Here is a 26072-nt window from a genome sequence, read left to right as displayed (position 1 = left end):
GAATATTAGAACAAGAAACTGAAGGGCTGAAATGCTAGGTCTCGCCATGGAAAGGGTGTTTCTGAGTAGTCTGTCAATGGACGCACCTTTCCATCGTCTTCCATGGAGTATCAACCCAGTCCTCACTGTCTGGGAGCTGAAAATGCAGTTTGGAAAAACAGTCAATAGGTTTTCTGTGTACCTGTTAACCAAATTTAAAAATAATTTTGAAATGTATGTTTTCAATGTCAGGAAAATGGCTTATTTAATACTTGAGGGGAAAATGGCTTCTGAACTACAGCAGAAAACTTTCTCAGCCCTCTTTTCAAATTATACAGCATGGCTGTTCATAATTAGATATTGAAACAAAAGTTTGAATTGCGTATATGGTTCATTCTGCTTAAGTCCTCAGTTAATGCACTACAGAAACAAGTCGGCATGCACACATAAAGGATGAAAACAGGGATGTTCAGTGTTTCACTGCGATCATATGGCTCCTTTTCAGTTATCTGTGCGTGCATTAGTTTTTTGCTGCAACATGAGCGACATACATCATTGTATGTGTTGTACAGTTTTAAATGTATTAAACACAAAGGGTTGAGGGTTACACACTGTTATACATGCAGCATAGCTTAATGAAAGATGGAATTGTTTAGTAAATCAGAAAATGTCAAAATCAGAAGCTACACTTTTTCAGGAAAAATCTCAGTTTGTCTTCAACTGGAAATTTCCTTGGCCAATCAATGTAGAATTCAGGCCTTGGGGTTTAGCTTCACTTTTATGTGGTTGAACCATGTATGTCCTCTCATTTTGTGTAACACTGAAATCAGAGCAGAGCTCCCACCTGTGCAGAGTACACCGGGTACACAGTGAACATGGGATGCAACCTCCCTGCTACCCACACCCAGGGAAGGTGGCCTGGGCCACAGGGACATCCAACACCCTCTCAGAATTAATTTTTTACAGTGAGGGTGGTAAGACACTCGAACAGCTTGCCCTTAGAGATGGTAGATGCCCCATCGCTGGAAACATTCACATTCAGGTTGGACGGGGCTCTGAGCAACCTGATCTAGTTGAAGCTGTCCCTGCTTATTGCAGGGGGGTTGGACTAGATAGAATAATGGAATCATACCTTTAAACGTCCCTTCCAACCCAAACCATTCTATAATTGTATGATTCCTCACCTGCAAGCTTGCAGCCGGCACCGTCTGAGGGCCAGCAGCACCCTTCTGCCAGCAGAGAGTAAGGAAAAGCGGCCGGAGAAGGGTTCCCTCTGAAGAACAAACCCGGGCCGGAGCAGCCGAGCCAGGGCAGGGCCCCGGAGGAGAGGTGCGTTCTGCCCTCAGGGCCGCGAGCTCGCCCGGGGAGCAGCGGGGTCCCCGCGCCGTGTCGGCGGGACCCTGGGGCTGGGGCTGGGTCTGTGTGTGCCGGGGGTGTTGCGCTGGCCCGAGGGGTTTGTGGCAGGAGCGCAGTGACCGGGGGCCTCGGCCGAGGGCACCGCGGGGCCGGCCGCACCCCTCTCTTTCCCCACAGGCGGGCGACCCCCGGTGCTGTCACCGCGCCGCCGCCTCAGTCCTGGCGGCAGCGCGCCACTGGCCGCCCGGCCGCCGTGGTGGCGGTGGCGGAGCGGCCGCAGGGGGCGGGCTGCAGCGGCAGGAGAGGCACCGCCTTCCCCCCCGCCCGCCACTGCGGGCCGGAGTCTGAGGAGGAGAAGCGGCGGCGCTGATTTTCCTGGCGGGCAGGAAGAGGTGAGCGGCGCCGGGGACGGGACCGGGGCGGGAGGGGCCCCCATCCCCGCCGGGCGCCTCCTCAGGCCGGCCGTGCCCGCCATCGCCCACGGGGGTTTCCCCGCTGCCCCCTGCCGTGGCGGCGGGCTCCCGCCGCCGCTGCCCTGCTCTCCGGGCAGGCTCTGGCGGGCCTGGCGGTGTCGGGGGCCCCCCGGAGCGCGTCGGGCAGCGGGGCTGGGTGCGGCCCGGCCCACGGCAGCCTCGTGGGCGCCCCGGTGCCTGGCGGTGGCGCGGAGCCGGGGTGCCTCCGGCCGGGTCTGGCAGCGCTGCCCCAGCTCTGCCCGGAGGATGGAGGCTGGCGCGGCGGTGAGGTCTTCGCTCTTGTCACGGGCGATGTTGTCGTTGCAGCTGGAGATGCCGGCCAGGACTTGGGCCCCGCCGAGCTCCCCGGGGGTAGAGACCCGCATCGCGCTGCCGCCCGCTGGCCTGCCGAGCGGGCACCGGCCTGCGCCCGGCGTCCGGCCAGCCCCCCGCCTCAGCCCTCACCCCGTGAGTTCCCACCCCAGCGGGTGGTCACAAATTCAGTGGCTGCCCGGGTTTCTGTTGGTTCGGTTTTCTCCTCCACTAGTTATTTTTCCGAGAGCAGTTTTTCACGTCTGTATCACCTTCTGTCTGACATAGCTGTGTAGTGTTTTCTTAGCTTATCTAAGGGCAAATGTCAAATTTATATCGCTCCTACTATTTTTCATATCTGTGAAGCCAGATATTTTGTAAAAGAAGGTTGGTTTTGTTGTAATCTGTTCCAGAACAACCCACCTTAGCTACTTCTTATCATCTGCTTCCCATTTAACCATTTACACACTGATTGCTCAATACCTTGATGTAAAATCTGTCGAGAGGCTGAAGTTAGGCTGACAAGTCTTTTGCTTTCCTCAGTCTTCGTCCTCTCCTCTAAAAGAGGTATGTGCTAGTCTGCCTCTCTTGTCCCCTCTGAATTCTCAAGATGTCACTTCAGTCAGCATTTTAAGCATCAGGGGTAGGTTTCATAAGTGTCTGCTGACTTGAAAATCTTTAACTTTATCCTTTACTTTTAACTTGCCTTTTTCCACTTTGACCTCACCTTCTGTCTCCCTGTAAAAGGAATTTCATTAAATATCTATTCACAATTAACCTTTCTTCTGAGGGCTGAAATAAAGAAAACATTTAACACTTTATCCTATTTTGTTTCACCTATAATTTGTTCCTTTTCCTCTTAAGTTATAAACCTTGCCTTCTGTCTTCTATTGTGTTTATGGAACCTTTACTTGTTACCCTTTATGTCCTTCACTGTAAATCATTTCTGTACCGTTGCTGTTCTGATTTTATCCCTACATGATAGCACTGTCTCTTTATACTGTTCCTTAGCCATGCACCACCACCCCTTTTTTTTTTTTTTTTTACTTTTTTGTGTGATTTTTCAGGTCATTAAAACTCTCCTGATGCAGTTAAAACAGTCTTATACACTCTCTTTCCTCTGAATTGCTGTTGTGCATTTCATATAGTCCCTTTCAGTAACCTCCAGCTCTCTGATCTCTTCCACCTCTTAGATTATTTGCGCAAGAGTCATGTCTGCCTAGTCCCTGAGGGGTTTTTATAAAGCCCGTTAGTTTTATTCGGTTCCTCACATTACTTTCCTTAGGACAGGCAGTGAGAAACTTTGGCCAGTGAGCCAAAGTCAGCTCACCAGAGCAATTCATCATGTCCAAATCCTTGATGCCCACTCTCCCAAGTAGGCTGCAGTATGGTTAAACAGTATTGGTAGCCCCCCCCCATTTTCTCGTGGCAGTTCCCTTTCTATCCTAAAGTTTTGCAGCACCTTTACATCATGTGGCATGAACTAAAATGGGCCTCTGTAATCACATGGTGAATGCATACGTGTTCTGTCATATCCAGTTGATGTATATCTCTGATCAAAATACAGCTATTCTCATTATGTTCCTGGATGAGAACCCATCATGGTACAGGAAATACTGGTATTTTGATCATGTGTTAGATATATTTCAGGTCTTGTGGTAAGGAAGAAGTCAATGTTTTTCCAGTGCATGCATAAAAATCCACATGGTCTGCCTCTGCCAGAAGGATTCACTGTTAGAATCCTTTCTTAGAATGCTGATTTTGTGGTCACTTTCACATATTGCTTTCAGTTTTTAACGGCTCAGTCTAGTTTCAGTGAGTTCTTCCCTTCTAGTTAAAGCTGAAATGAAAAATGCTCATTCCTGTAGTAGCTTCCTCCAATTTTTGAAACACAAAGCTACTTTTAATTGTGGGAGGTTGTTCACCACACATGCTGTATTCCTAGCCGATGTCTGGGTAAAGTCCCCCACTGGTGATTAGTTACCATCATATCAGCTCTTGGACGGTGGCTCAGGAAGAGGTTCATTCAGCTCCTCCTTTCTATGTGGTCTGTTGTTGATTGCTCCCAAGACAGCAACCTCATGGTTTCTCTTTGCTCCTTCTTAGCCTGCCTTTACTCATTGCTTCCTTCATTTTCAGTACTCATTCCTGTTCTACAGTGCAGAACCACTTATGTCATAATTGTGGTCTCATGAAGGCTTCTCTCCTGAGGGTTGTTTTCTTGGGTTTTTTATGTCTTTTTGTCTTTGTTACAGCTTTACTGCAGTTCTGTAACCTCTTCTCTCCAAAGCCATAGCAGTATTTCTTTTAATTTTCTGTGAGCCATAGCCTCTGTTCTTCTTCAAAGCCTCCCTTACTGCACTGATAATAACCTGCATCAGCTTTTAATGGAATCCAGCTTCTATGAACAAACTGTCCTTATGCCAGCCACAAGCCAGCTATCTCTGCCTTCTAATATTTTCCATAATTACCCAGTTTTCCTTACATGTTTCTTGTCATTATTCCATTGACCATTAGTTTCAGGAGCACAAGGTTATTCTTATGGTCCAGTATTCCAAGGCAGTGGAAGACAGGGAATGTGAGAAGATGGAAAAACTATCATTTACTTCTGTAACTGTATTATTGAAGTGCTTGAAGTATTTTATTTTTCTCCTTGGATTGGTGACACATTGCAAGACAAAATTGATTAGCACATACTTTATTAAGGAGAAAATATACATGAAACTTAGACCACATATTTTGCTCCCAGAGATGTTTATGGATTCTGATGTCTTGTAAAATTGTATGATGCTGCATTTTCCCTTCTGTTGCTTTATCTTTGGTTTTGTTTTTTTTTTTCCAGAAGAAATAAGTGTAGGTTTGCTGTCTTGGAAGTATGGAATTGATCTCTATGATGGGAAGTCCTAAGAACCTCAATGAAACTTTTCTACCAAATGTTGCCAATGGCATCAAGGATGTCAGTAAGATCACAATAGGCATCATTGGAAGTGGAGACTTTGCTAAGTCATTGACAATTAGGCTTATCAGATGCGGGTACCACGTGGTCTTAGGAAGCAGAAACCCTAAACTTGCTGCCGAGTTCTTTCCCCATGTGGTTGATGTCACTCACCATGAAGATGCAGTAGCAAAAACAAACATAATTTTTGTAGCCATACACAGAGAACATTATGCCTCTTTGTGGGACCTCAAGCATTTACTTGCTGGTAAAATTCTGATTGATGTCAGCAATAATACAAGAGTAGACCAATATCCGGACTCCAATGCAGAGTATTTGGCATCACTTTTCCCAGATTCCCTGATTGTCAAAGGATTCAATGTTGTTTCAGCTTGGTCACTGCAGTTAGGACCAAAGGATGCCAGCAGACAGGTAAACGTTGTATTTGTATTAATTTAACTTGTTTGTAAGATGAAAATGACAGGAACTGAATGTAAGCAGCCAGAACTCATGGGATTCATTCTGCCTGACTTAACGTACCTAAAATGTTGGGCCTTTAGTTTAAGCTTTAGTAGCCAATAAAACTTTCAGAGTCTAGTTCATCCACTGTAAGACATGTAGATTAAGTGGTCCAAATCGTCCCCTGGGATGCCTGTTTATTTTTAAAGATTGCAGAGGAAATGTGGATACTAGCTTACACTAGATAGCTGACCTTTAGATGACTACAGACAGAGGAGAGGAGTTGGGTCTTCATGTCTTCTGTAGGAAATACGTTAATTTTTATACAAGGATAGAGGCAGTCTTTCCCAGTATATTCTAGTTTCAGTATTGGTTTACATGGAGTGAACTACTGAAAGAGATGCACAGAAATCTAAGGTCCTGATCCCAAGGCTCAGGAATGAGCTGTTCTAAAAACGCTTGCATTCAAGGTAACAGCAAAGTGAATGAAAGAAAATATCTAGCTTTTTGAATGCCCCAAGATCATAAATATGAGCAAACAGAAGGAGGCACATATGTTTCTAAGTGATCATTCATTTGATCCAGGGCTGCTTGGGAACATCATGTTCAAATTCTTTCCCAGTATGTTGCCCAAATCTGTCCTGCATATAGAAAAGGCAGCTTTATGTTTTTCATGCTTTGCTGAAGTGATACAAAGGATTTAACCTATGCAGTCCTTCACGGCTTTATGGATTCAGAGAATTGCATGAGAAATGACTGCTGTCACGTGACTATTGGAGACTAAATTGAGCTTTCTGGCACTTCAGGTAGATTTTAAATGGAATGCAATTGATACAGAATTAGCATAATTTAAAAAATAACCTCACTAATATTTTTATCCCCTTTCAGAACAGCACTGCACCATAAGTAAATAACTTCTGTCAAACTGATCATGTTTGCTCTAATGCAGATGATCAGCAAACAGTGTTGGGCAAACTATAGCCCACTGTAAATTTTAAAGGAACTTTAAAGTACTCTGTAGCAGTGCATTTCTTTCACTGTATAATAAACTGGTCTTTAGAAGGAGTTCTTATTTGGCTGATAGTTTTTGTCTTTTCTGTTAAACAGTCAATTTTTGTGGAAATCTGGATTGTGAAATTAAGCTAAAATTGTTATACATGGAGAGATTACACAGTTCTCTGCCATCTGCTTGTGCTACAGCTGTTTTAGGGTCATCATTAAGATTCCTGTATTTTTGAGAGACTCGTGATTTTCTGAAATGCTTTTAGCTATTGTTTCAAGTTCAATTCAGTCCTGTAGACATTTCGCTGTGGGGGGTTTCAGTGTGCAGGTTACCAGGGCTCATTATTAACTCCAAGAAAAAGGCAGTTTTGGTTTGGTTACTCTGTTGCTAAATCAGTGTGCGTATTTTTACTTTGGCTGGATTTGTATATGGTTTCATTCTTATCTTGCTGGTATAAGCTGGGATAACAGTGTACAGTTTTAGCAGCAGTGCTGTGGTTTTGTCCTGGAGGCTCTTACGGTTTTTGTGTGTTAGGTTTTGTTTTGGTTTTTTTTTTTTTTTAACCTTTGAATCCCTTTCTCTGACTACAGACAATTCACTTGACTTTCCCAACAGGTCTATATATGCAGTAACAATGTTCAGGCTCGTCATCAAGTTATTGAGCTTGCCCATCACCTCAGTTTTATTCCTATTGATTTGGGGGCATTGTCATCTTCGAGGGAGATTGAAAACTTACCTCTGCGACTCTTCACACTGTGGAAGGGGCCTGTAGTGATTGCCATTAGCCTGGCAACGTTTTTCTTCATCTATTCCTTCGTCAGAGACGTAATCCATCCATATGTGAGAAATCAGCAGAGTGACTTTTACAAGATCCCCATTGAGATCGTGAACAAGACTCTACCAATTGTTGCTATTACTTTACTTTCTCTAGTGTATTTATCAGGACTTATTGCAGCTGCCTACCAGCTTCACTATGGTACTAAGTATAGGCGATTTCCACCTTGGCTGGACAATTGGCTCCAATGTCGAAAGCAGCTTGGACTGCTCAGTTTTTTCTTTGCAACAGTGCATGTGGCATACAGCCTCTGCTTACCTATGAGGAGATCGGAGCGATACTTGTTCCTCAATATGGCATATCAACAGGTAAGCCAATCTTCGGTAAGCAAAAAATGCCTTGGCTGTATGCATATGGCTCATGAATACAATATATATGTTTTCTTAATCTGTTCCTGTCCTGGTTTTGCAGGGATAAAATTTATAGAATCAATTTTCTGTTACATTTTGTTTCAGTTTGTGGCCAGCTGTGGTATGATGATCAAGGCCATTAGCAGTTAAATGCAGGGCAGCTGACCCAGGCTGGCCCACAGGTGTATTCTATAACATTAACATCATGTTCACTATAAATGGGAAAGCTTGGGGGGAATGGGAGGGGCTTTTTGCTCTTTTCCTCCTTTTCTCAATGGTTATTATCTCTGGAGGGACTTGCCACCATTCTGTGAGCTAAGTAGAATTTTGTGTCTTTTATATTGATATTGGTTTTCTTATTTTATTAAATCTGTTTAAATTTCAACCCACTAGTCTCCCTCCTTTTCCCAATTCCCTTTCTCAGCTGGGGGGAGGGGTCTTGGGTGATAGAACAACTGGTTATTGTTTAGCCCTGGCTGTGGGCTAAACATAGACTGTTCCACTGTTTTCAGTGGAGAATGTTATGGGTTATCTTATGTATAGCTAGTGCCAAGTAAGAAAAGAGTCTAAAAAGAAACATCTGTGCGTTGTGCTTACCTCTGGGTCAAGCTGCAGTCAAGTTTGTGTGGTAGGGGGATTCAAGGATAGGTCCTGCTTAAATCCCTCGTAGTAATATACACAAGGAAAATGTAGGATAGACAGGGTAAGAGTAACAGCAGGAAACTTCTGAGTTTCTGAGGTATGTTCTTCTCTATGTATACTTAACATATCAGGGAAGTATGTATATCATAAGTGCATTTACACGTGTGAAAAAAGCATAAGGGTAGATGCTGTAATAATCCTTACAGATACATCTATGTTTACAAAATGAAAATGCTGTTACTTTGTAACATTTTGGACCACTGGTACAAATATTTTATTCATTAAAAACTCTGTGAACATCATCTGTTACAGGCAATAGAAACTGACTCACAGTCAGTTGGTCTTGCATAACCCTGAAACAATCTCCGACAAAGCTGTCACCCTTTAAAAGAGGGTCTGATGCTTCTGTCTGTCAGTGAGGTAGCTTACTGTCACCTTTAAAGTGGCAGAAAAGCAGCATTGCCATTCAGCACATAAAATCTCCAGGAAAGAGAGATGTGGTGGAACAGAAAACTAAGTCAAACTAAGGAAATCAAATGAAATGGAACAAATTAATGGGGATTGGGTCCACAAATTCTAAAAGGGCTAGTGTGAAAAATTGAACTTAAGAGAAAGACACGAAGAGCAAAACTATAAAAGGCAGCAAGAAACTGTAATTGTTCACACTTAGTATTAGGAAAGGACCCACTGATACTTTTACTAAGAAATTATCTTGGTTTTGATAATATCGTAAAACTCTCACTTGCTAATGTTCCTAGCAAACTTGTTTCAAGACATATCACAATAGTTCACCTGAAAGTGGAAAAATAATCGAATATCCAAGCGTCATTACTTAAGGACCCGAGTTGTTTCTTTTTTTCTGGCAAAGCTCTCCAACCAGAATATTCTTGGATGTATCTGATGTCAGCAGTGAAAGGCAAAATAACTTGGTCTCAGCATAGGGAGCTGAAGCAAAAACAGGAAATGATGCTAAACTGTTTCTAAATGTAACAAACTAAACACAAATTGCGGGTTTACCCAATTTATGTTTTAGAATTTAAGTTTCCAGGGTCTGAAGAACACAGCTACTTTTCTACAGTGTATAGGAATGCACAGATTTATCTGTTTTTTATAACCTAGTTGTTATAAATAGTATATAATGTTACATTTTTCTTTTAACAACTCATCTAAGTTTCCATGCTTAATGTATTTTTAATCTAACAAGAGCCAATACCAGCATTAAGGAAATAGCTGTTTTTCTCCAAGATATGAGGAAACCTCTGAAATATTTGACCCTGTTTTATAGTTGTCCTGTGACTGTAGGCTTTTACTCAGCAAAATAACTTCTGTTGGTATTTTTAATGTTCTGTAGAATAAAGTGCTTCCTTTCTGCTCTTTCATCAGGTTCATGCAAATGTTGAAAATTCTTGGAATGAGGAAGAAGTGTGGCGAATTGAAATGTATATTTCCTTTGGAATAATGAGTCTTGGATTGCTTGCTTTGCTGGCAGTAACTTCCATCCCTTCAGTAAACAGTGCCTTAAACTGGAGGGAGTTCAGTTTTATTCAGGTGCGTTACTTTTTGAGTAAGGGGGTTTTCTTCTTAATAAGAATTCCTTGATGGTGATGATCATCATGATGATGATGATGAAAAGCACTTTGCAACATGATGAGAGCTTTTGTTTTCCCCTCTGTCTGGTAAGTTAATAAAAACAACATATCCTTACTCAGCAGATATATTATCATGAAGGCACATTAAGCATTTCATGAGTGTTAGAATAGGATTTGCATTTCTTGGTCTTAAATAAGAATGGTCAACATAAGACACTTCTTGGTCTTAAATAATCAACACAGCTAAGACCAAATGAGCTCTAATCTATTCCTTTTCCATTGTGAGAATTTATTGCTAAATTTAAATTAGATAAATTTGGACAAATTTGCTAAAGGCAATGATACTGATGAGATACTGCTATACGTAGATGCACACAACTGTTAAAATTGAAGACTTAATTTTTCTTGCAGGACTTTTATTGCACAGCCTTCTGACAGCCATGGTGTCATTGATTCAGCTTTGCTTCCTCTCCACTGTGTGTGAATTAACACAGTTCTCAACTGTGTTATTCCCATTAGCTGAAAATACCTATTAGTAAAATATGGACCTTTGTTTGTTAAAAGCAGAAGCTTTTCCAGGTCCTAGCATGCCTTCTGCTGCCCTCCTTCCTCAGATAAATATCTACAACAGGCAGATCTAACCAGCATAAAATACTGAGAAATATAGGCTTTAGTAAACAGCTTAATGTTTGCTTCCAAACAAAATTGCCATTAGTTTTAGGTAGCAGTCAGTGATAAGAAATTTTACTAGGATTCAATCTTGTGATAAATTTCCTAAGTGTGTACATGCAGTTCTGGGTTTTGTTTTGTTCTTTGACTTTGGATTCAGTACTCTAGTCTTAACTCAGTGTTTTCTGATTAATGTTTTTTCAATATAGCCACTGTAATAATATTGCCTAATTCTTAGTCCTGTCACTGTTTCAAATTCCTACCTTCAGAACACAGGCACTGACTTTACTGTTCAGGGTTTGAGTTGCGCTTCATAACTTACGGACATTTTAAAGGGAGTGACGGGGAACACTTTTTTCGCTATAGTTGTCAGAGGTCTTCTGTCTGTAAAGTAACGTAAAACTCTTCCCCTAGCATTTCTGTTGGTGGAACACTCCAGGTAGGCCTACAGAAAGTTTGCTGAAATTTTTTTTCAAATAAGAATTCCCCTGACAGAACTGTTTGTTCTCTCTCATGGTTTTGAGCCTTCAGAGGGAGTAAATACCCATTTTGTATTGTTACAACAACCCAACCATTCAGAGTTCTCTGTGCAGGGACAACAGTACTGCTGTTGGGTTATGTAAAATGTTACTGCAAAAGGGAAAAATATGTATTCACTCATGAGTGAGGTGATGCCTTCATCCCATAATGACTTTCAGCCACAAACCCAGTGTTTGTGTCTTATTTTTCCTTACTCACATTTCAGGCTGAGTGACTGAGTCAAAACCCAACAATAATCACACAATGCTGTGTCTACAGTACACTTTTTATTGTGTCATATTTACCACAGTTCTTTCCACTGTAAATAAAGTCAAAATAGTTCCAAATTTAAATAATTATGAACTTTAATGAATCATCTGTCAGTATTTTGAGGAACGTGATTGGGAACAAGTTGTTTGCTCTGGAGGTATGTTACAGTTGATACTGCATTACATGCTGAAGAGAACTGGTACTGGTAATTATGATCATTTGCAATTTTTAATCACAAGGAATATCGAACTACTAAAAATTTCCTAAAGTTAATGATCATTAAAGGTACTTTACTTTGTCATTAATTACCTCTCAGGATGTAAGCTGTTCTTCATTTAGTTACTTGTCCCTCAAAAAAGTCCTCTTGCTTTATTCAATCAGAAAACAGACTTTCATTGATCCCTCACTAAAATAAAAGGAGTCTGCATTTCTGCACAAGCTTCACTGTACCCAGTGTGCAAGTAGAACAGATAAAACATCATAATATTTACAGTCTTTTATATTTTTCTTCTACTGAAGTGCTATGTGATGAAGTGAATTTGAACTTAATTTTCTCAGACTTCTTTAAGTCAGGGGAACAAACACTAGAACTATTAGCCCATCATCTCAGACTGCATTGTCTTTGAGATTTGTTTCAATAACTCCCAGAATAATTTTCTCCATAATTTTGCCAGGCACCAAGGTGAGACTAACAGGCCTGTAGTTACTGGGGAAAAGCAGTATGTCTCTAGCTTTAGTCCTGAATCTCAGATGATTTGCTGCAATAATTGCTGAACTTGTTTTGCATCTGACAGATGAAGAATCAAGTCAGTCAACACAGCCAATTTCTCACCTCAGGACAACATACAATTGCTTGCTCATCTTAGTAAATACAGTTTCATCAAAATAACAGTCTGGCCTCTTCTAAAGAGTTGTACCACTAAAACATTCCAGTCTTGAGTCCTACTAGGAAAACCTGAATTTAGGATTAACATATATGGTATAGACTATTTTCTAGCCTTGTTCCAGTAGTACAAGCCCTGAGCAGCATCTTCCCTACCTACAGTGGTTCAAACAGACATCTACCACAGCCTTCTTTATATGTAAAGAAACCTCAGTTGTTAATGTTTTTGCCCAGAAATCATTGCTGTCTTTGATATCCCAGATTATTTTGGAGATACCTCCATATTACCTAGCCTGGTTTTACAGCATAGATGTCAGCAGCCCCAAAAATTCCAGCCTGCTTGATCAAGGGAAAAGGACTTTGAGAGGAGCAGCAGTGCAGGCTCTGCTCATTCCCTCAGAGTAAGAATATGAACAAAGTGAGATATGAGAAGGCTGAATAGTGATGCAAAAGGAAGTTACTGTGTCAGCCCTACCGGGAGCTAAGAGACCAGCAGGAAACTTGGAGTTGCTGCAGTATAGAGCTGACCACTGTACAGAACAAATACCAGATTACTTCCTCATGATTCGGAGAGAAACACTTATCCAGATGGAGGAGCCACAGAACCAGACAGTGATTAAAAGTTTGCTCAGTAGGACATCCTAGATGATGGAAACTTAGCATGAAACTTTGCAGGCATCTTAACATGACCCAGAGTTGGAGCTTACCGAAGAAAGAAGCAGGGAAGAAGCTGGAGCTTATAAACCAGTGCATCAGTTTTCTTACATGCCACTTCAGTACTCTTCTTTCTCTCTTCTAAACATATTTGGATAAGGAACAAAGATAGACATGGGCAAGAAATAAAAAAGAATTCAGATTTTGTCAGAGCAGGCAGAATAACTAGCCTAAACCAACACACTGCAAACAGAAAAAGACATTTATTGAAACTAGTCCTTGAATGTTCATGTAAAATACATGGAAATGGAGAATGTTATCTGCAAGCTGTGCTGCACCAGGTCCTTCAGTCTTCTGAAGGAAGTTAAAGTGTAAATATATAGTGTAAGCATAAATGACTACTGCTTTTGTTTTCCAGAGTTCAAGTCCAAAGTACATCACTCAAAGTGGCAATGGACAGAGCAGACTGGCTTTGAAAGCTGAGCTTTATGTTTCTTAGCAAAAATCAGCACAAATCTGTCATCTGCGTAGTAGGAAGCTGATCTTTTTGTAGACATTCCTTTTGTCTGCCCGCACAATCCTAAAGTTTTTTGGAGACAGTATTACTAGAACTTTACTTGTGCACACACTTTGAGAAAGGGCTGCCCTGCCTTGGTTCTCTCACAAGAATAGGAAACTTTTGCCCCAGAATAAAGAATAATGAGGCCTGAGTATTTCACAAGTTTATGGGTAAGATTCCAGTCAGAATTGCTACAGCCCTTTTATAAGTTTAGCAATATCCTGTCACTGGGGAATCTGAAGTATACCTTGAATAAGCATAGGCTTTGGAAAATACCTTTTGTATATATAAATTGCTTGGAACTACTCGACCATTGTGAAGGTAGGAATTCCTGAAGCAGTTTTGTCCCACAGCAGATTTGTGTCTCTATATATGTACATCTTCCTGATAACATTTTAGGGATTTTCCTCCTGCATCTTTTCCACTACTCTAACGCTTATTTTTTTCCCCCCAAACAATGCCAGTTTGTCCAGTTTATCAGTGGCCTTGTCTGGGAATTTCCCACACTGGCTCAAAAACTGATTTTGATCAGGAAAGAAAAGAAACAAAACAGGGAAGACTTAGAGAAAAGCTAAAAGATTGGGGAGTCCATAGGAAATGTGCTAATCTATTACTCAGCTTCCAGGAAACACAGTATTATGGAAGATAAGGAAGCAAAGCAACGAAAGATGTTCTTCCTCTTTTCCCAGCAGCCATCCTAGAGCCTAGGCAGAGGGTTCCCAAGAGTTACAACTGATATTGCTACTCACTCACCAATGTATATTTACCAGTGAAGGAAAAGTATCCCCTCTTGCTGCTTTCAAAAGTCATCTGCTCTTAAAGAAGTTAGCATCCTGTGCCTCTCCTGACCTCCCTGTGGTAACATTAGTGTTAGTGATTTTCCAGCTCTCGTAGACATACTCATCCCTTTTTTTTTGTGTCTTAAGAAGCCAGGAAAGGATGACAGAAATGCAATATGTATATGGCATCTGAAGCACAATTATGTTTCAGGAAATCCATTGCCTTTAATCCCTGTATTCCCTCCTCCACATTGTCCAGTCATAAATTTGTGCAGAAGAAAATAACCTTGAATACCTGAATGACAGCAGCTCTCTTACCTTTCCAGTATTAAACAGATTGCTTTCTAGCAATTAATAACTTCCACAGTACAGTCATCATTTATTTCTCAATAATTGAAACATCTTTCATGTTAGCATCCATAGGGGTGGTTAACTTTGGAATATGGCTTTCTGATACTACTGCTGGCCAAGATTCGTAGTATGATCCAGTACTACCAACTGATTTTATTTTTACTGTTCAGCTGCCCAACAGTGCCTTTTCCTGCACTAGCTGATGTCTTTTTGTCCAAGCCTGCTTCAGTTAGTTCTGAGTTTCCTCATTTTACTACTGTACAGCCATTGCTGGAGTCTTTGAACATTTGCAGATACAGAAAAATCAAGTCTTTATAACAAACACAAAGTTTTGTACTGACACAGACTCCTGCAGTGGGGTTTTACTTAAGTAGCAAAGGCAGCCAGTCTTGCTTGTACTTTGGAAAAGTCACGGTCGGTAGCTGCAACCAGGGATAAATGCTGTTAATGGAACTTTCTAGTGCAGATCTGCCTTGACTAAACAAACCGAAGACTGCAGAATGCTAAGCTGTGTGGAGGACATCCTCTTTCTAGCTAAGTGATGTTATTACTGTCAAAAGCACAGCACAGAAATATGGCAGTTAAGGGCCTGGTAGAAGAAAATACCATCAGTAGCTGACAGAAGCCCCTATAGGAGCATCTTAGTTGTCAGATTTTCAGATGAGTGGTTGAAATGGTCCAGTACATACTAGCATATGCCCTAGCAACACTTCAAAGAAACATATGGCAACTTTCCACAGGGCCAAAAAGGAACTTAATAGAGGTGCATCACGTGCTTTTCTTGTCCTTGTGCTGTTAGTTCAAAATGTACTGATAAATGTACTTCTTTTAGCTTGCATTTTGACCATTAGATAGAAAGACATACATAATGTCTCAAAACTGTAGTTTGCAGATGAAATTTAAATAAGCCTTATTTTTTTTTTTAATTTGGGAAGATTCTGTATAACATTTCCCTCCTGTTTCTTTTTCAAGAATTGTTATAGTTCTCATCAGTAAGACTGATGAAGAAATGAGGGATATGATTCACTTGTGCCCTTTTCCCTGCTGGCAGTGATATAAAAGCAATGAATTCAGGACAGTCATACTAGCAAAAATCTGCAATAACATATTCAAACATCAGGTTTAATAGTATTGTTTGCTGTCCAAATTTCTTACCAGAATTTCCGTTCAGATACTGCATATGCCATTTTCATATCCACAAGTGGTTGTCTGATTGTTCTGTTTCTTGTGGAATATTTTGGGAGGAAATTGTTATTTTTAAAAAAAAAGGTGCAGCATATCTAAAATGTATCAACATGGCTCTGAAACCATTGGCAAAAAAAATGCATGAATATTGGTAAGTTAAAAAACATGGTACTAATCTCTAGAAATTATCAAAGGTATTTTTCCTTTTTATAACATTGTATCTGTGAATCCTTGCAAATGGTATTAGCTCAGACATTCTCCTTTCCCTAGAAACTGGTTCATCTTGAAGTAGAAAGAATTAATTCTTTCACTAACTATGACAGAACCTTAGGCTGCATTTTTCTTTGCCTCTCTGTTTACTGGAATTAACCCAAAACTTGATAGTCAGTTACCTTTCTTAATATTCATTCTCTATTTCGATGATTTTCTACAAATGTTTCCCAACCAAGTTAGTCATTACATCAGTTTTGGCCAAAAAGATTTTTTTCTTCATTTGACCACTATCAGAATTAAAGCATAATAGTCTTTTTACCGTGGTTTGGGAAAGTCAAGGTTGATACATTTAACTCAAGTCTGCAGAGCCATACAACTACAGGGTTCTTAAAAGGGCAGATTCACAGAAATAGTGAGTGACCCCTGTTAGCACTACCTTCTGTGGCATGCTCTAGATTATGTGATCAGACATCCTCTGCAGGGTGCTGTGCAAACCTTCTACTTCACATTTCATCCAGCACTACCTGTTCATGATAAACTGCATCATTGCCTTGTGCTATTATGCCCAAGTCCTGCAGTCCAGATCTTCCCGTTAACCAGTAGGCAACAGCTGATGGGGAAAGATAGGGGCTGGTTTATGCTAACTTGACAAGTGGATGTAGGCCATTGTGAGGAAGAAGCAACCTGCACCTTGCAGAGTGACTGGAATGTTAGGCCCAGATCTCTTCCAGCAGAATTGCATTGTTCCATAATCATGAATCTTGAAGTGATCTACCCTCATAGTTAAGAAACAGGGAACTTAATTGCCAATCACAACTGATGTTGTTCCAGTAACTTCACTGGGATTGTTCCTTATTCGCATACATATCCTGAAACTGACTTCCATTACTTAGAATTTGGGCAAACATCATCTTCATTTCAGCTTTGACTAAGGCCTACAGATGCTAGCAGAGATATGTTGTGAATCAGCGTTCAGTTCAGTCTGTAGTTTTCAGAACATGTGAACTTAAACCCACATATTGCTAATTTAAAATAGTGTGTAGTTAAGAGATTTTAACATGATGTCTAATAGAAATGTTAAAACAATGGATTAGAGCTGTCAGATGAAGGACCAACTACTATTATCTCTTCTTTTTTCCCTGTTCTCTCTTTTTTCAGTCTACACTTGGATATGTTGCTCTGCTCATAAGTACCTTCCATGTACTGATTTACGGATGGAAAAGAGCTTTTGAAGAAGAGTATTACAGATTTTATACACCACCAAATTTTGTTCTTGCCCTTGTTCTCCCTTCCGTTGTAATTCTAGGTAAGATCATGTTACTTTTGCCATGTGTAAGCAGGAAACTGAGGAGAATTCGAAGAGGATGGGAGAAAAGCCATGTTATAGAAGAAGCAAGTGCGTCTGTTCCACATCTCTCCCCAGAAAGGATAACTGTGATGTGATGGTAGACTAATATTTGTTAGCACTGTTGTAAATGTTTGGATTTTTTTTTTTTGTCATAAACTTGTACTTTTAGGAGTTTAGTTAAAATATGAGTAAAGTCACTGTGGACTTGCTTGGCATACAGTACAAGCTCTCAACCAAACTATGAGAAACTTATAACTAGAAGACTACTACTTCAGATAGATAACTACAAAAATATTTTTGTTTTAAATTACAGAAGGCAGTTGATTATGAAATCAGAATTTTTTAATGCTCCTTTGCACAGTTATATCATAACAGTATTTTATTATAACCATGCTTTCCAGATATTTCTTTGACTTAGAGCATATGTGTCAAAGCTGTATTTATTGATACCACATTTTCTGGGCAGCATTTCTTTTATTAAAACCACACTTCTGGGTTAGTAAGTTCAGAATATAGACTAAGAGTTAATAATTTAGGAAATAATCAGGTTTTGAAACAAATTTTCTAATGATGTGTTGCACATGTACAGTATATTTGTGTGTGGTTTTACACCATTCCATGATTTGAATATGCAAAATCAGTTTCAGTTATGGTGTAATTGTACTAACAGGGTTGTTTTTTTCAAAGTATCACATAGGATTTTAGACCTTTGGCATCTCTTTATTTCCATACATCCTATAATGAAAATTCAAAACAGTGTTATACATGTATAGAAAGACTTGCAGATATGTGTGCAAGCAACTAGGTTTTGATTTTAGAATGAGTTCGAAATATCAGGAAATATTTTAAAACAAAAAAAAAAAAGCTGAGAAATCTGCAACAACAAAAATCCATTTTCACTGTGAAACTTCCAGTATGTTGGTACAACAGGGAAGCAACACAATACTCATGTTCTATATGTTTGTACACTGGAGTTTCAGTTATTACATACGAATTTCCCAGAGTCTGTCTTAAATTCCTAGTATCTTTTTGTGGAAATCCAATCTTCTATTTTTGTATGAAAGTCTTACTTTTACAACAAGTGTCTCTGGGATATGCCTGAATTGTTGAGAAACAAAATTATTATTCTTATACTTAAAAATGAATTTATCTCTAAAACTTGACATTTGCATTTCCTCTGGGATTCAAAAGAATGTTCACAATTATTTATTACTACTGCTTTGCCAAGTTCTATTCTTCTCTAACAAAACAGCCAAACAACTCGTACCTTCAGGCTACTCCTGCTTGATTAGCAAAACCTTTATTTCAGTGAATCAGAATGTGTATTTGGTCCTAATTTTCTTTACTTGTATGAAATTATATTTTTCTTACCTACATTTGCACTGTTTAGGATCTGACTTGCTTAGCTGAACCTTCACTTGCATTTATTACTTTGCAAGAATTTGTCATCAATATGATACATCAGAAATATACAGTACTTAAGCTTGAATTTATCCTTAAGCATCACTAGTCCTGCAAATCTCATTATCTCTGTAATAAAACTAACAACTCCATAGAACAAGAAGCAGCTAGAATCAAACTCTGCCCCCAGTTAGACCAGCCTAAATTTAAAGAATTCATCTCCATTGTTCTTAATTTAATTTCAAATTTAAAAAAACCTACAACAAATTCATTTTCATTGTAGTATCTGTATTCCCTAAACTTACACATCAAGCCTGTGTATATTCTGGGTTTGTTGCAAATCAATAGCAAGTTGAACTTTCTTTCATTTTAAGCATGTTCAAATCTAGAGATGAAAAATCAAATATTTGCATTATTTTTTCCAGAATTAAAGCATCCTTGTATGTCTTTAAACATGTTTTGTATCGAATGAGAAGTCAGTGAGCTATTTTTGAAAATGGAGGTTTGTGAAAACATTTTTTTGAAAAAAAAAAAAAATTCAACAGTATTTCATGTGTGTCAACAGAAATTTGAGAATTTTTTTTCAGTTCACAAATTTTCCATTTCAAATAGTTGGAAAACTCAGTTTTATCCTCCTTTTTAACTTTTTACCCAGTGGGGGTAAGCAGTTGGAAAGAGAAAATTCATTTTATTTCACCATTTTTTGAAAAGTAAACGATAATAGCAGCTATAATTGGTCAGACTAAGGTCTTTGAGCCTTGCCTCCAATAGCTAACAAGTGGCAGATGCTTCCAAAAAGAGGGCATATGTCCAGTGACTCTTCTCCTGACAACCTCTCAGCTTCTTGGAGATCAGTGATTTCAGATTTATTTGAGACAGGGGCTGCCTCTGGACTACTGTATTTAATAGCTGCTTCCTCAAAATAACTATCCAACTTTTTTAGAAATTTGAAAGTTTTTTACAGAAAAAGAAAGGAAAAGACAAAAGAGAAAAAAAAGTTGAATAAATCTATCAAATTAATTTTTAAAGTTTACATTCTTTCTTTTTTCCAAAATCAGTTAGTTTCAAGGTACTAATTTTATTGTCCCTCCTCCAATATGCAGCTATTTCAGTGATAGTTGTGGTGATACACAAGCACTATATTATTTTGTCAAACATTCTAGACATTAAGTGAAAAACCTGTCCTTGTTGGAGATAGAAAGGAGCCTAAATTAGTACGAATGAGATTTCAGATAAAAATGAAGAACAAATGACAATTACAGCTTCCAACTTACTTTGACTGTCTGTAAATATATTCCAATACAGAAAGCTGTATGTTTCTTGAAAGGCTTGCAGAATTATATGTAACTGAATTTCCTGGCCTGTTTCATATTCCATTATTGCAGAGGGAAACCACACAAAGCTTAGGCATTTGTGCTTCAATCCTTTAAATAAAATTAATTTTAAAAAATCTTAGAATACGCAGTCTTGGAGAATTTTAATGGGATAAATACCATGCCTCATTCTACCCCAGTCCTGTGCATGAAAGCTGATGAAAATCACTAAAATGGATGGTATAACTGAGAGCAGAATTTCATTCCTCTGAACAAATTTAGGGCAGAAACCATTACTGCTGACACTCTGATTACATTTCAAAATTATATATGCTGCTATTATTTTATAGTAATTCTACACATCTGTAGAACAGGTAATTAACATCCATGTTCCCTACAATTATTTAATTTGTTTGATGCAATAGCGATAACGTTGCAGAACTAAGATACTGTACTAGCTGAAAATTACTGTCAAAGTCCATATATATTGTACTGTAACGCAACCACTGACAGAATATACAGAAATGTATTGGCCCTCTTTCCTATGCAAAAAGTTATTTCATTGTTAGATTTCTTCAAGAATGTTTAAACTGTTAAATTTTGAACTGCCAAAGGTGTCTGGAGAGAATAATGATGTGTTCTTTTTTTCAAGCTGTGTGTGTAGAAAATTAAAAATGTGTTTTCATTTTATAAGTTACTTGAAAGGTTGAAATATTGAAGTATTAATAAATAGATTATATTTTCAGATCAAATATATGAAAACATTTTGTGAAATATTTGTGCTGCAAAATGACTTATGGTTTCCTGTTAGGCCATCTATTTACTTCTTAATTAGAATAACAAGTTGACTTGTGATTTAATATCTTGTAGTGTTCTTTAAGGACTAATTCACTTGAACAAGATGCTGTTGTCTGAAAGTAAAGTGACACTCATGGATTTACTACACATTACGTATCATATCATACATATGTTTAGTCACATAAGGAGTCTTTATTCATGCAATCAAGCACGTCGATTTCTGTAGAAGAATTCGCATTAGGACTTCTCATTGGAAAAAAGACCTGAGGCTAAAAGTTTAGTTTCAATTGCCTAAATATGAACAACTAAATTCATTCAGACATCTTTAGTTACTTAGGAGAATAAATACATATTTTGAGGAATAGCCTGCCATAAAAATATTTTTGTGTAGCTTTATATAATTGCTTACTCCCTAATGAAAAATGAAATAAACATTTATCTTTTTTACTGTTCAGTAAAAAAAAATAGTGCTAATATGTAATACAGAACTGTACACATGATATGGAGACCTCTATGTATTTAGCAACAGGTTGTTTGTTTTCTATGAATATTAAGGTAATCTTTCTTAACATTGTCTAAAATACAGTTCTATTACAGTTCCATATGTGTCTTTATTTTTATCGTACAGTTCTATTAACTGTGGCAACTGTGTACAAGTTAATTAAGTACTCATGCTCTTGAATTATTTAGAGATTAATTATTTTGTAATTGTTTTGCAAGTTCTTTGCGTATCTAGCTTGTGGTAATGGTTACTGTGAATTGGTGCCACGTTTAACTTTTTGTTCAAATGTTGTGCATTATCTGAAGTGCCAACATGAGAAAGTACATTTGTATTTTTATTTGGCATTAATTGCCTATAAAATAATATGTCTGTGTGTCTATGTGTGTCTATGTGTTATTAGCTATACATGCTGCCCAACTAGCAGTAAAGGAAATTATTAATTAATATAAGGCAGTGAGTTCCCAAGTGGCTATAAATTTCACAGGTATGAATATAGTTAGGAAACAGCTTTCCTCTGAATGTGAAGGTTTCCTCTGAAAGTTAGATATATCAGGTGCATAAAAATTAGATAGATTGAGTTTTTCAGTATAATATTTTCATATATGTAGTGGTAATGGATGTGTATTCATAGCACTTTCAGACAGTGCATCTCCTAATATACAAGTTTTTTATTTCTTGGCTGTTCATCCTGTAGTATTTTCTATCAATGTAATGAGTAATGTTGCAGTACTGATATTGTATCATTATACAATACTGCTTGAATTAATTAGATTACAGCCCTTAAAATAAGTGACACATTGAACTGACTTGAACAATGATCTCTGTCATTATATATTGTTTCTCATGCCTTGCTGGCAGTGTCTTGCAGTGAGCATAGTATGTTTCTCATGTGCAATATTCTCTTTGTAGTTGTGTTTGTCAATTTGCTGTCTCTCTGAACAGGGCTATTATAAATTATTAGTAATGCTTTTATCTATTTTTCCATAGACTGTGTTTTACACAAAAATCAATAAAAAGTCAATGTCAAGTATTTGGGTTTTTCTCCTGTACTTATGCATAATAAATTTTAGCTTGCTTTTCTTTGTAATACATGTGTGCTCTGATCAACATTTTCTCTGAGAGGTAGAACTTGAATGTGAGTTTGTCAAATTCTGAAGGGCAATTTGTTTCTTTTGCAATGGCTGGAAAACAGATATCTCACACTGGAAAGCTATATCCCATATCCTACTATAAGGTATTCTCCATGTTTTCAGAACACAGAGTGAACACTACAGTACTATCAGCATATATTCAGTCCACTTTTCATTCAGCAAACAAAAAGTTTGGCAGAAGTGAGGCTGCTAGGCACAAGTTTGCCAGATGGAGACACTCTTCCTGTTTGGTTTTGTGTGTGAGAAAGCATTACTGTTTAAATGAGAAAAACAGGTGAACTACTTTGCAATCCTTCATTTGGAAATATATAACTTTTTTCCAAAGAGGCTTATGCCAACATAAGAGGAAAGTGGAAAAGAATACAAGAGGTAAAATCCTGCTTAACTGCAGGTCAGCAGCATAAACTGTTCTGAGCTCAGAGAAGTCAAGATGCATGAGTCAGTGAAGCTGGCAGGATTCACACTGCTTTCACATTGAGTTAGACAGCCTTCCCAGATTCCCAAATGGAATTTAGGTATCTTTAAAATTAAGAATATTTAAATCTATTTGTGCCATGTGTGATGTAGCAGTAAGGGTTTGGTCCTTGAAGTCTGACTTTTCTTAGCTTTTTTTTAAATCTCACCCTATTTCTCTATTTACTGAGTGTTCATACTACACTAGCAGCTGGGGCCCAGAACTTGCACCTTTGTCCACTTGTACATTGCACTGTACAAAAGTGTAAGTTCTGTCTACTGGGACTTACTGCGTTTCCTTAGAATAATAAAGATCATCGTGAAAGTCCCCCTCAAATCCATACCACCCTACCTGAACACTGTATTTTAGTAGTATAGGCAGGTAAATCCAGATGCTGCAAGCTCTGTTGACTTTACAGGTTTAAGGTTGAGTCTACTGCCAGCCACTTCACAGGTCTGTTCTTTTTTCTGTGGGTATCAAACACAGGAGGTCTGGCAGGACAGTTCTGCACTTTCCTCTTCTATGCCCCCCGCTTCTTTTTCCCCTTCTACTGACTAAAAAAAGAAATGAGAATGAAAAGGAAAACAAGGAGTCAACAGACTGATTCTTGGAAAGACTCTGATTTCTGTACTATAAAGCTCAGTTTGAGCTATATAAAGTCATGTTTGATAAGCAGGGCAGGTGGTTTTGGAAAAGGTCTACAGGTTCAATACAGCCAAGGCGAGGACATAACTTGGCTAGGACTGAAGACCCCCATTGCAGCACATGAAAGGTGTATCCTGTACTGAATAGTAGGCTTTCAGAAGTTTGCAGCCTAATTTGTAAGGCAGCAAATACAGACTGGTAGAGGAAATAATTCACTCGGCAAAGTCAACAGGAGATTAATGGCAGACCTAGACACAGAACCTTGATCTTCTAACGCATGGCTGTGTCCTACACATTTGACAACACAGTCCTGTAGTTTTATGAACTTTAACTTTACCTCAAGAATGAGGTCTCTTCACACCTAAAGAGTCTGTCCTCAATCAAAATAGAAATCCTCTCTACATCACGTCTACTTTTTAAATATATTTCCTAGCATTTGTAAGACTTAATACTTGTGAATTAATACTCTCAGAAGTAAGGTATTATAGCCTTGATATCTCGAATGGTATTTCTTACCAATGGAAGAGGTAGATGTGACAAAAATACAATATAAGCCTGTTTGGGCCAGAAAAGTGTTAGGTAAATATTTTCACAGGTTTTTGAGGATGGACATTTGCCAAGGGCAGCAGAATCCCTGTAGTCAAGCTTGCACAGTGTAACTTTCATCCCGTTTTCTAAAAGCTTCATTTATGAAGAAGGTGCACAGTGAACAAATGGAGCTTTGCAATATGATCTTTGGAACAGTCAGCCAACAAGTGGCATGTGACCTAAGCTTATAATTTACAGACTAAGTTGCCCAATTTAGTCTGTGTGGTATAGTTCTCCATACATTTGTCATTCAAAACACAAGCAATAGAAATTAAAACCACTTAAGCCACAATAAAATAAAATTTTAATGCTTTTTTTTCATAAGCTTAAAAACTTTTAATACATACAACTTCAGTAAGTATGTGGGCACCAAGCAAGAAAATATATAATCCAGTTTGTTCAGTGCTAACTGCTTGCAGACCTGTAAGCATTGTCATTACAATTCATCTCAGATACTTAATAAAAAATCTTGTACCATCCAGTGTAGGCCCAGATACAAGACCGCCACTGAGAATATGTTCACAGAAACAAGTCTTTAAGTAGAACATGGAAGGGCTAGTAAAATGGTTAGAGGAATGGAGAGATGTGTGTACATGGATGGATGAAAAGCATCAAACACCAGCTCCAAGACTGGCTGCTGCATCGTCACGTTAGGTGAATGCACTGTAATGTCCTACAGGTCCTGCCATTGTATGACCTGTGTTCCTATGAATGCAACCCCAAAGGTTAAGGATGTCAAGGTGGTCATTGCATTTTCCAAACTGGAGTCCCATTCTATGCGAGGCTATATTTTTGCTATCATTTTGGAGTTGCATACAGGAGGAACTTCTACAAAATGCAGAGTGTGGATGGGGACATGTGGTATAGTTTATTTCCCCTTTGATGGAAGGAGAACTGTATAGCATATGTGAGTACTAAACATGATATGCACCTTATTTCTGAAGAAGGCGGGTATGAAATGGGAGGGGTGTAGCATGCAAGCTGGGAAGAGTGAAGGTAAGAACTGTATGGGTTATAGTTGGAGCCATAAAGGTTTCTTTCTTGTTTCTTTTGTCAATTGCTTCTTTTCCTATAAAAACTGTCTGGAGATTGAAACAGCTATCCTAGCATTTCGTACATTTATTCATGTATTAAAATGTTTCTTTGGAACCACAGAAGTTAAAAAATACTTGTTAATGAAAACTGAGGTCGATATCACCTGCAGTCAAGGGCTTGGGATATGTGCATATCCAAGCATGTGCAAATTGTCCAAAGTGTATCCTGGTCCTACAAAGGGCAGCTGGAGTCAGCAGCCCAGCAGAGAGCCTGTGACCACAGCGTGAGGTGTCATGTTTTGCTGCAGCCACTCTTGGATACCCAGCTCTCTTCCTCCAGGCACGTCCACCCAACACAGTAAACCCAGCAAGGGCCTGGTGTTCCCAGACAGTCTGGCATTGGCAGGCTCAGCCATGCTCCCATCTTGGAGACAGCGTTTCAGAATATGACTGCACAGCCATTAGGCGTACGTGTATCCCCGTAGGAGCAGCTGTGCTCACAGCTGAGAGATGCTGTAGCAAACCTAGGGATGAAAACTGTGAGCAAGTAGAAAATAACCAAATCCACTTACGCTTCCATCCCTGCCTTTACTACTTTCCAGGCATTAGTCATCTGTTTTGTATCGGTCTATGCAGAGAAAAGACTCCTTTCCCCCTCCTCCCCACAGTCAGGCTACCCCAGCCCAGGCAGTCCCCTCTACCCTATGGTTTATCTCGAGAGATCTCTCATGTGGGAATTTTGATGATCAGAAGTTACGGATCGACCAGTCTCTTCCCTCCAGCTCCCCAGCAAGTGGGAAAGCCCAGCCTCTGCACAGGGTGGGGAAATGGTTTTCTCGCTGAG

General features: G+C 39.1%; 1 protein-coding gene across 1 annotated transcript; it reads left to right on the top strand.

Annotated features, from left to right (window-relative positions):
- Positions 1-1677: 1677 nt before the first annotated feature.
- On the top strand, positions 1678-19008 carry STEAP2 (STEAP2 metalloreductase). The gene is made up of 6 exons (XM_068404925.1): positions 1678-1727; positions 2115-2255; positions 4942-5466; positions 7112-7639; positions 9707-9871; positions 17153-19008. Exons 3-6 carry the CDS (start codon positions 4975-4977, stop codon positions 17435-17437), a joined length of 1470 nt encoding a protein of 489 aa, XP_068261026.1. The 5' UTR covers positions 1678-1727; positions 2115-2255; positions 4942-4974; the 3' UTR covers positions 17438-19008.
- Positions 19009-26072: the final 7064 nt, after the last annotated feature.

The sequence above is a fragment of the Nyctibius grandis genome, chromosome 7 (assembly GCF_013368605.1).
Source record: "Nyctibius grandis isolate bNycGra1 chromosome 7, bNycGra1.pri, whole genome shotgun sequence".
NCBI lineage: Eukaryota > Metazoa > Chordata > Aves > Nyctibiiformes > Nyctibiidae > Nyctibius > Nyctibius grandis.
The sequence above is the reverse complement of the archived record's forward strand: the minus strand, read 5'-3'. Positions and strand labels throughout refer to the sequence as shown.

Bases quoted from the DNA above. Each gene is read 5' to 3' on its own strand.
- STEAP2 (XM_068404925.1), top strand. From the start codon at position 4,975: ATGGAATTGATCTCTATGATGGGAAGTCCTAAGAACCTCAATGAAACT. The intron at 7,640-9,706 runs GTAAGCCAATCT...CTCTTTCATCAG, and splicing joins TCAATATGGCATATCAACAG to GTTCATGCAAATGTTGAAAA. The intron at 9,872-17,152 runs GTGCGTTACTTT...CTCTTTTTTCAG, and splicing joins GGGAGTTCAGTTTTATTCAG to TCTACACTTGGATATGTTGC.